Below are 11,503 nucleotides of genomic sequence, written 5' to 3'. Positions count from 1 at the left end.
GTATCTGAAGATGAATGAAAATGAGAACACAACACATCAGAACTTATGGGATGTGGCAAAGGCTGTGCTGAGAGGGATTCTTTTTTTTTTTTTTTTTTTTTTTTTACCCTAAATGTCTATTAAGAATGAGCAAAAATTGAGAACTTAACTGCTCACCTGTAGGAACTTGAAAAAGAATAGCAAACTAATCCTAAAGCAAATAAAAGAAGAGAAATAACAAAGATTAAAGCAGAGTTAAATGAATAGGAGATCAAAAAAAACAATAGAAAGAATCAATATAACCAAAAGTTAGATCTTTGAGAAAATCAATAAAATTGACGGGCCACTATCAAGACTGACAAAGGAAAAAAGAGAGAGGATGCAAATAAACAAAATCAGAAATGAAAGGGTGTGCATTACCACAGACCCTGAAGAAATAAAAGAAATCATAAGAGGATACTATGAATAACTATATGCCAACAAACTAGATAACTTAGATGAAATGAAAAAATTCCCGGAAACATACAAACAAGCTGCACTGACTCAGGAAGTAATAGAGAGCCCAACAAACCAGTCACAAGTAAAGAGATTCAATCAGTCATCAAAAATCTTAAAAGAAAAGCCCAGGGCCAGATGGTTTTGCAGGGAAATTTTATCAAACTTTCCAAAAACAGCTAACACCAATCCTGCTCAAACTTTTCCAAAATATGAGGAAAAAGGAACACTACCTAACTCATTTTATGAAGCAAATACCATTTTAGTACCAAAACCGGGTAAACATGGTATAAGAAAGGAAAATTACAGGCCAATCTCCCTAATGAACATAGATGCAAAAATTCTCAACAAAATACTAGCATATGGAATCCAACAACACATTGAAAGAATTATACACCACAACCAAGTGGGGTTTATACCGGTTAATGAGGATGGTTCAACACAGAAAAATCAGTTAATGTAATACAGCACATTAACAAATAGAAAGGGAAAAATCACATGAGCATCTCAATTCATACTGAAAAGGCACTTGACAAAATTCAACATCTTTTTTTTTGATAAAAATACCTCAAAATATAGGAATCAAAGGTAACTTCGTTAATATGATAAAGGGCATATATGAAAAAATGATAGCCTGCATCATACTCAATGGTGAGAGACTGAAAGCTTTTCCCCTAAGATCAGAAATGAGACAAGAATGCCCTCTGTCACCAATATTATTCAACATTGTGCTAGAAGTTCAAGCTAGAGCAGTCAGGCAGGACAAAGAAATAAAAGGCATCCAAATTGGAAAGGAAGAAGTAAAATTTTCATTATTTGCAGATGACATGATACTATACTTGGAAGATCCTGAGAAATCTACAGCAAACTTACTTTAGCTAGTAAAGAAATTCAGCAAAGCGGCAGGATATAAAAATTAATATGCACAAATCAGTAACATTTCTATACACGAGCAGTGACCTAAATGAGGTATCAGTCAAGGAACAAAATCCATTCAAAATAGCCACTAAAAGAATCAAATACTTCAGATGAAACTTAACTAGCATAAAGGACTTGTACACAAAAAGCTACATAACATTACTAAAAGAAATCAAAGAAAATCTAAATAGGTGGAAAGGCATTCCTTGCTCATGGATAGGAAGGCTAAATGTAGTTAACTATTCAGGGCACCCTTGCCTTCCAAATACATTTGGTTATGGGTTTTTCTATTTCTGCAAAGTAAGTTGTTCACATTTTAATTGGTATTGCACTGAATCTGTAAATCAATTTGCATAGGATTGACATCTTAAGTATATTTAGTCTTCCAATCCATGAACATGGTATGCCCTTCCATTTATTTAGGCCTTTGATGATTTGTTTTAACAATTTCTTAGTTTTCTGTGCATATGCCTTTTATATACTTAATAAATGTATTACTAAGTATTTGATTATTTTGGTTGCTATTTTAAATGGAATTTTTTTTTCTTGAGTTCCCCTACAGATTGCTCATCACTAGTATATTGAAATACTACTGATTTTTGGGTGTTGATCTTCTACCCTGCACTTTGTTGTACTAATTTATTGACTCCAGTAGGTTTGCTATTTGGGATTTTTGACATATAGTATCATGTCATTTGAAAACAGTGAGAGTTTTACTTCTTCCTTTCCACTTGTTATACCTTTTATTTCTTTTTCTTGTCTAATTGCTCTGGATAGGACTTCCAGCACAGTGTTGAATAACAATGGTGACAGTGGACATCCTTTTTTTGTTACTGATCTTTTTGAAGATGATGTTAACTGTGGGTTTTTCTTATATTCTCTTTAACATGTTAAGGAACTTCCCTTCTATTTCTGTTCTTTGAAGTGTTTTCATCAAGAAAGAATGTTGAATTTTGTCAAATGAATTTTCTGCATCATTCAAGATGATCATATGGTTTTTCTGCTTTGATTTATTGCTATGGTTTATTATATTAATTGATTTTTTTTTTTTACATTGAACCAGCCTTACATACCTGGAATAAATCATGGTGTTCTAGTTTGCAAGCTTCTGGAATGCAATATACCAGAAATGGAATAGCTTTTAAAAAGGGGAATTTAAGAAGTTGCTAGTATACAGTTCTACAGCTGTGAAATTGTCCAACTCAAAACAATTCTATAGAAATGTTCAATCTAAGGCATCTTGGGTAAGATACCTTGGTTCAAGAGGCCGAAGATGTTCAGCATTTTTCTCTCAGCTGGAAGGGCACTTATGGCGAATATGGCATCATCTGCTAGCTTTCTCTCCAGGCTTCTTGCTTCATCAAGCTTCACAGGAAGCATTTTCCCTCCTCATCTACAAAGGTCTCTGGCTGGTAGTCTCTGTGGTTCTCTCATCCTTCTGTCGTGGTTCTGCAACTCTCTCCTCATTCTCAAAAAGAGCTCTCCAAAATTTCTCCCCTTATAGGATTCCAGTAAACTAATTGAGACCATGTAGAATGGGTAGAGACATGTCCAATCTAATCAAGCTTAATTGATTAGAATCACACCTACCCACAATTGATTGAATCACATTTCCGTGGAGATAACCTAATCAGGTTTCCAACCTATAGTACAGAATAGGGATTAGAAGAAACCATTGCTCCCCTACGATTGATTAGGATTAAAACATGGCTTTTCTAGGGAACATAAATCCTTTCAAACAGGCACACATGTTGCATAATTCTTTTAATGTGCTTCTGGATTAGGTTTGCAAGTATTCTGTTGAGGATTTTTACATCTATATTCAGTAAAGAGAGTAGTCCGTAATTTTGTATTCTTGTAGTATCTTTGTTAGGCTTTGGTATTAGGGTGACTTTAACCTTGTCTCTCAGACATGCCTTCATTTGGCCCTTACCTATGGCTGTACCTGGAGCCTGAGAGTGCCTGCAGTTCTATCTAATCAGCTGTTAAGAAGTAAAAAAAAAAAAAAAAAAAAAAAGCCTTTCAGAGCCAGACCTCTGCTCCCAGGTCCACTAATCAAGCTTGAGTTGGTATGTGGCTCTATGTGCCCACTTTTCTTGGGACCCAGCCATTCTCCAGTATCCTGTGCTGTCCAACTCAAAAAGCCTCTGGTTGTTTTCCCTTTTTCCACCAGCCCTGTCCTCTCTTGGCAAGGGCAAAAACTGGTTCTTTTGGTGCTATTTCAGTTTTATATGTGCTCACGGCCTGTTTTCAGTAGTCAGAATTTGTTAATTAATCCCACAGTTGGAGCTTGGTTGATAAGTCCTTGCTACTAGTAAAGTTTGTTTCCATTCCCCTCGGGTAAGCAGCCTGCCATACCCATAGAGCAGGGGCACCAGCCTCTGCATCCTGGGGGACTTACAGTTTTGTGTGGGATCTCAGCCATTCCACCCCTTCCAGGCAGGTATATGCTGTGTGTCTGGCCACTGCACTTTTCCCAGCACTTTTTCTGTACGATTCCTGGCTATTTACTAGCTACTCTGGAGGATGAACTAAATTCCACACTTCACTATGCTGCCATTTTGCCCCACCTCCCAAAAGCCTTACTTTTAATTCTGGGAGAGAACAGAGAGGACAGTCCTCTCTCTATTACTTGTAGAGCAAACTGCAAGGTCTTTTTAGCTAGGCTGGGGGTTACTCCCAGGTAAAGTTTTGGGGTTTCATGACAGCTAGGTCTGGGAAATTTAGACAAGATTGGAGTCTCATGGCTTCTTCTCCATCCTCAGCTATGCCAGCTTAATGCTTCACCCATACATGAGTGAAATCCCAGAGGAAGAGAGTTGGTGATTGAGCCATTGAGAATGCAACCACAGGTGAGTTGGGAATTTCTGGTGAAATGACAGCACTGTTTTCCCCAAATGATTCCTTCTGTTGGCTCCAGACATATTGAAAGACCTACACACCAATTAATTTTCCCCAGCTTACTGGGGAAACTGAGTCAAGGATTCATCAAGAAATAATAACTTTCCCAGTATTTACAGTAATGCAGTCTACCCATTCTTATAGTCTGTTCCTTCACAGAAGAGATGTTGGAATTTTTCTCACTTCTCATTGGTGAAATAATTCATTCATTAACTATGTTATTGGCTGCAATAGGCTTAGGATTGTGGTGATAGAGATGAGTAAGAGCAGAAGTTTACAATCCGGTAGGAGGGCTGAGGCTGCATCAGGTAAGTCCAATCAGTTCAGCATTAAAAACTGTGAGGTAAGGGATAAGCAGTGGTGAGGGGAGCACCAGAGGTTAGAACAGAGGAAACAATGAGAAATCATGTATTTACTTTCCTGTTTTAAACTTCTTAAAGTTTTGATAGAATATATTTGAACACTTTGAAGTTCAAAAAAATTAAACTAAAATTCTTACCACCCTCACCCCAATCAAATATTTCTCTTTCTAATCATTATTCAAATTTAACAACAGGAAGTAAGGGGTAAGAAAATATTTTTCCTTAATTTTCACTGTGCTTTGTAGAGGTAAATGGTAGAAGGAGTAAAATTAAGGTCTCCTGGAGATTTTTGAAGAACTGGAGATAAGAGAACCAATCATATGGCTTCTTTTACCCTGAGCAGAGAAACAAGATTAAAATATGGAAGACAATAATAATGATGTTTGGAGATCCCAGAAAAAATTGAATATTGGGAGGCCTCATACCACAGGAAGTCTCAGAAAAGAACCTTCCTTGAATATATCAGTCTCACAGGCCCCTAGCTTGTGCTGATATATAATCTGTCCTTATGTCATTTAATGAACACCTAAGTTGTACAGAATTGAGAGAGGTTGGATCTATTGATCCTAAATTCTTTAGAATCTGCAGGATGCTGGACATTGCTTCAAGGTCTACTGCCATTTTAATGAAAATAGACTTATGACATATTTAATCTGTTTACTACTTCTTCGTGCTACCTTATTAGGTCCTTGAACATTTGTTAACAGGTTGTTAAACCATTTCATAAATGAAGAAACTGATGTTCATCTAGAAATAATGTAACTATAGTCATTGTTGAAAAGAGGCATAGCATGGCTATTGCTTATCTTGTGATAAACCTGTAGAGTAACGTGAAACTGATGGGGAAGAGGGTTTTAGTTATGAGTTTTTGTATACAGATTTTATAATCACCAATCTGGAAGTTATAATTACCAGTTAATTGGAAGTTCCCAAGTTATATCACACCACCCACCATATTATATTTCTTTATAAAAGAGTTTTATGTATTCAGAATGTGAATGTCTCTATGAGTTTACTCAAAAGCAGAAGCCAGGCCAGTATGGAGAATGATTTTATTGGAATCTCAAACCAGTTGGGGCTTTCTATACACACCACCATTTCTTCCTCAGTGCTGTTATCCAGACCATTCTACTCTGGACATTTGTTAGGTGTTGCCTGTCTGAAACTGAATATCCATGATGTTTTAGGAATCAGTGACCTTCAAAGATGTAGCTATTGATTTCACCCAGGAGGAATGGGCTCTGCTGGACACATCCCAGAGAAACCTGTTCCGAGATACTATGCTAGAAAATATCAGTCATCTGGTCTCTGTGGGTGAGTCTCTCAATATTCATTTATTTGTTCATTCATTCATTCATTCATGGATTAAATATCTAGAGCAGTTTCCCCATTTCTGACTCTAATCTCTGCCCTGATTCTTTGGGAGCTCCTAAAACTACCTTTTACCTAAACATCATTTCCCACCACTTACAATGCAGTATTCTTTATCACAATTTCATGTCTTCCTGCCTACTCAATCTCCAACACTCAAGACAGTGCTGGGAATTCAGTGAACATTTTTTGATAAGTAGATTGAATATTTTCTAAATGATTATTCTGCTCTAGTTGCTGTGCTGCAACTGGACACCACAGGAATAAAAATGACATGCAGATTTTTTCCCATATATAACTTAGAAATGTATGTTCTTTTGAAGTTATTCTTATTGGATTGTTGTTGAAAATAAAATTGAATCAAATGTGGAGAAATTTAATTTCTCCATTTTTGAAAGTGCTGAGGATTTTGCAGTCTGCCTTTGAACTTGAGTTCAAAATGGTTATTCCTGTGCCTAGCTTGCAGATCCTTTCCTGTTCAATAACCAGAGGCCATCATTTTACTAGGGCACAGTGCTTGGAGTTTTTCATAGTCTGGTGAAGGACCTTGAATGTTTTCTCCCTTCCTGTGATGACCTTCAATGTGCTTCTTATTCTTCCTCAGTAACCAGCCCTGGAATTGATAAAATAATAACTGCAAAATTCAGATACCTTGTTTTTTTAAACCAAAAACAGGGTATCATCTCTGCAAATCAGATATGATTTCCCAGTTGAAGCAAGGAGAGGAATTATGGAGAGAAGGAAGATTTATCCAAGGACACAGTCCAGGTGAGCTCTGGGAACCTGTACTTCAATATAAGGAGATCCTTGGTCAGTAAGTGCATAGGTTCATGGAAACATTAAATGCAGGTTTTTAAAAGTGAGCAATTAAAAAAAAGTAAGCAATTAATTTCTGAAATGTAGGCAAGGCAACTAGGCAGAATTCCTCAGATGGTATAATTGTTGCTTCACATATCAGTCTTTCTTCATGTGTCCTCCTCTCAATTCCTTTGGCTTTAGGGAAATGGATATTATGTTGTTACTGGAATTAAATTTTCACATATCCAATAGTCTGGTTCTCACTTTTGAGTATCCCTCCCATCTTTACCTCCCATCCACATTTTAATTTTCTCATGTTTTAATCCTGAAAATATTTTCTAATTGTCAGGGTCCTATAATGTGCTTTTATTACTTACAGTATTTTCATTTGATGCTCTTTCTACATCAAAGTATCAGTGTTTGAAACAGTCTTACATGGGCCTTGATGCTTTTCAACATTTTCTTTTTTCTAATTCAACATTTTTTTCCGATTATTTAGGTAGGGAAATTGGACTTAAAAAACAGGAAATTATATCCTTGCCACGTATTTTCACAAAGGACATATCCACCATTATGGCAATGGTAAGCTCATGTATGTTTACCCTGGTTATCTAAATTAAAGACTTGGGAATGGGATGTTAGTAGTTCAACAAAGTCACATGATTCTTATTAATTGGGAGTAATCAGTGCCTTAGCAAAAAGTTTTGGATAATTTAAATTTTGGGAAAAAAATGAACCTGAACTCAAAACCATAATCTGAGGTCTTAAAAAGGATGAACATTGCTAATATGCCAAATCTTTGAAAAAACATTGATGTCTTAAAAATTGATTTGATAGTTCTGCATTTCAAATGCTGTCAAAGTTTATTATAATGGAAATAAAACCTACGTAAGTATGGATGAAAGGCACATCCCTAACTTGTAATGAGATATATAATTCTTTTGGTGAAACAGCAGTCTGTATGTATTTGTATAGCATATACTACTAAACAGAGAGGGCTTTTAGAAGTAAGTGCATTAATCAGAGGTTTGGTAGATTATTATAAACCTAAGAGGAAATATTCAGACTTAGTACATTTTATAATTATGCCTTATATTTTTACATTAATATAATTTATTATAGAAATGAAGATGTGAAATATTTCATCATTTCCTTCATGAGATGAAATCATTGTACTCTGTTTCATTTTTATATAGACCTAAATGTCAACTCTAATTGGCCTTGGCTATTTCCTCCCATCATTTTTTTTGTTTTTTTATATTTTAAGAGAAAGAGAAATGAGTATTTTCCTATCTGTAGGTCATTTTTCAGTTGGATAATATTTGTCTCCTTTTAAGGGGAGATATTTTTTGTTCTCCAACATTTTTCTTGTTTAGTTATTTTTCCTTTTAAATGATTTTCAGTATCAATTTTTAAATTTTTAGAGTAGCTTACAACTGTACACTTACTAGAAATTGAATCTGTGTTACCATTCCATCATTTCACTAAAAAAATACTGATTGCCATGCATATTTGCAGTGCACATTTAGAAAAAAAATTATTAAGGTTTCTCCAAGATTTATTTGAACACATAGTAGATCATTTATATATACCAGTTTCTTAAAGAACACAAAATGCTTGGGCTTCCTCTCCCCTGAAAATATTTAGGGCCAATCAAACTATGAAAGAGCTAGAAAGTAATTTATTTTTAGTGTACTTTGCTCCTGAGCAAATATAAACTCTGTAGTTGTGTGTGTTTAGTACCAATTTAAAGAGGAGATGACGGAAAAGGATAAATAACAAAGTTCTAGTTAAATAATCTTCATTTCATGTATTTTTCTTCCTGGATTTTTGGCAAATTTTTAACGAATTTGAGTCTGTTTATGTTGGCAGATATTTGATATTTGTATCTGGTAAATGAAGGTTACAGATTGCTTTGGGTCCCTGAAGTGGGACATTATTTCATTGTTCACTATAGTGCCAGATTTGCAGGAAAGAAGGGGGAATATGCGGAAGGTAATTTTTTTTTTTTTACATGGGCAGGCACCGGGAAACGAACCCGGGTCCTCTGGCATGGCAGGCAAGCATTCTTGCCTGCTGAGCCACTGTGGGCTGCCCTGGAAGGTAATTTTAAAGATGAAAAAACTCATTATAAATTAGTTTTCCCTATTCTGCAAATTAGAATAAAGTATATAGAGAAATGTATAACAATCTTATTGGGCCACAGGGAAACATGATACATTTAGTTGGTTGTTTTAATTTTTAGTGTATGAATTTGTGGCAAACAAATCAGTTTGTGGCATTTCTTATTTTTTTATAAAATATATAGAAAATGTAATTTAATGTCATTATTAAAATACTTGAACAAAACGTGCCTCAATTATTAGTGCTTTCATGAAGCAGAGTTAAACAAATATGCAAGGTATAAAAACAGATTTTTTATTATTTTCTTTGAATAGTTTGCTAATAATTATGTCCTCATAAGTGTATGAAAGTTCTTTGATATTTTAGTGTTGCCTTGCATATTTAAAATAATGACTGCCTTTAAAAATCTGAGAGTAAGTTATTTAGAGGCTAGTTCACAGAATTGACACTTTCAAAAACTTATATGATGATTTATGTATTTTGAGAAATTTCAGTAATATCAAAAGTTTCCAGGCATTGAAATAAATCTTGATTAAGTGAAAAAAAATCTCTATGCCTGCAGGATAGTAACACACCATGTGCAGATAACTAACATTGAAAATATTTCAACTGGAAACTATCCCTGTGTGATTTGTCTAGAATCAATATGTAGGGAAATGAATTTATGCATGTTTGTGTGCAAGCCTTTAACAGCTTCTTCTTTCCCAAAAACAGAGATCTCACACTCAAGAAAACCTCATTGGATGTCATGATTTAAGGAATTTCATTCAGAGAACTACATTGACTCAACATTTCTTAACTCCCACAAGAAAGTTAACAAATGCCAACAAACAATATGGAAAAGCCCTCAGTTGTCAGTCGTCTCCCAGTCAGTATAAGCAAAGTCACAGAAAAAATACACCACATGAATGTTACCTGTGTGGGAGAGCCTTCAGTCGTCATTTTGCCCTTAGACGACATGAAAGAGCTCACACTGGAGAGAAACCCTATGAATGTCGTTTATGTGGGAAATCCTTTAGTCAAATCTCTGGCCTTCAACAGCATGAGAAGTCTCACACTGGAGAGAAACCATATAAATGTCATCTATGTGGGAAAACCTTCAGTCAGCGTTCTGTCCTCAGAGAACATGAGAGGTTTCACAATGGAGAAAAACCATATAAATGTCATCTATGTGGGAAAGCCTTCAGTGATCGTTCTGGCCTTAGACTACATGGGAGAGTTCACACTGGGGAGAAACCATATGAATGTCATTTATGTGGAAAAGCCTTTAGTCAACGTTCTGTCCTTAGACAACATGAGAAAGTTCACACTGGAGAGAAACCATACAAATGTCATCTATGTGGGAAAACATTCAGTCAACGTTCTGGCCTTAGACAACATGAGAAAGGTCACACTGGAGAGAAGCCATATGAGTGTCATCTGTGTGGGAAAGCCTTCCGTCGTTGTTCTGTCCTTAGAGAACATGAGAGAGTTCACACTGGAGAGAAACCATATAAATGTCATTTATGTGGGAAAGCCTTCAGTCAGCGTTCTGTCCTTAGACAACATGAGAAAGTTCACACTGGAGAGAAACCATATGAATGTCATCTATGTGGGAAAGCCTTCAGTCGTTGTTCTGTCCTTAGACAACATGAAAGAGTTCACACTGGAGAGAAACCATATGAATGTCATTTTTGTGGGAAAGCCTTTAGTGAAATCTCTGGCCTTAAACAGCACAAGAGGTCTCACACTGGAGAGAAGCCATATGAATGTCATTTATGTGGAAAAGCCTTCAGTCAAATTTCTCACCTTAGACGACATGAGAAAACTCACCTTGGGAGAGAAACCACATTAATGCCACCTCTGGAGGGGAGCCTTTAGTCAAATGTCAAACCTTCAACAACAGAAGCGATCTCATGCTGAAGAGAGACAGTATGAATATCATCTGTGTGGGAAAGTCTTTATTCAAATTACTAGCCTTAGACAACAGACTGGTGAGAGACCATAAAACTGGTATCTGTAGAAAACTTAGTCAATATTCTGATCTCGGATTATATGAGAGAACCAACACTGTAAAAGTGATAAATGTAGAAGAAACTTCAACCACAGCATTGATCTTTAAACACACTCATAGACTCACTCAATGAAGGACACCATATTTGTCAATGTGGAAGAGTTTTCAGTCATCCTTACTTCTCATTCAACAGGAAAGATTTCAAATTGGAGAAAATCCACATAATTATCACCTATGCAGTAAAGCCTTTAGTCAGTTCTATGATGAAAAATGCCTTGCGAGAACTCTTCTTATGAATGGAATGAATATAGAAGTGTCTTCTTCCACAGATACAAACCTTAAACACTTCAGAGGCCTCACACAAGTGAGAAACTCTAGGTCTGTGGTCAGTATGACAATGCCTTAATTTATAATTTATTGTTACCCTACATGAGCAAAACACACTGGGTAAAAACCGTAAATCTGTAGTCATGGGAACCAAACTTCAAATAAGCACCAGCTTTGGTGCATGTACACACACACACACACACACACACACACACACATACTGTGTAGAAATAAC

General features: G+C 35.9%; 1 protein-coding gene across 1 annotated transcript; it reads left to right on the top strand.

The window, feature by feature from the left end:
• Positions 1-2,437: 2,437 nt before the first annotated feature.
• On the top strand, positions 2,438-10,916 carry LOC143652374 (uncharacterized). Its single transcript, XM_077123956.1, has 6 exons — positions 2,438-3,835; positions 4,158-4,244; positions 5,843-5,969; positions 6,702-6,794; positions 7,324-7,406; positions 9,663-10,916. The coding sequence occupies exons 2-6, from the start codon at positions 4,233-4,235 to the stop codon at positions 10,806-10,808; spliced, it is 1,461 nt and encodes a 486-aa protein (XP_076980071.1). The 5' UTR covers positions 2,438-3,835; positions 4,158-4,232; the 3' UTR covers positions 10,809-10,916.
• The last annotated feature ends 587 nt before the right edge of the window (positions 10,917-11,503 follow it).

The sequence above is a fragment of the Tamandua tetradactyla genome, chromosome 12, assembly GCF_023851605.1.
Source record: "Tamandua tetradactyla isolate mTamTet1 chromosome 12, mTamTet1.pri, whole genome shotgun sequence".
Lineage (NCBI taxonomy): Eukaryota > Metazoa > Chordata > Mammalia > Pilosa > Myrmecophagidae > Tamandua > Tamandua tetradactyla.
Note: the sequence above shows the minus strand (reverse complement) of the source record. Positions and strands in the feature narration are given on the sequence as shown.

What these genes read in the sequence shown, in the direction of transcription:
- LOC143652374 (XM_077123956.1), top strand. An exon ending in CAGTCATCTGGTCTCTGTGG is followed by an intron (nt 5,970 to 6,701) that starts GTGAGTCTCTCA and finishes AACCAAAAACAG; the next exon opens with GGTATCATCTCTGCAAATCA. An exon ending in TATCCAAGGACACAGTCCAG is followed by an intron (nt 6,795 to 7,323) that starts GTGAGCTCTGGG and finishes CCGATTATTTAG; the next exon opens with GTAGGGAAATTGGACTTAAA.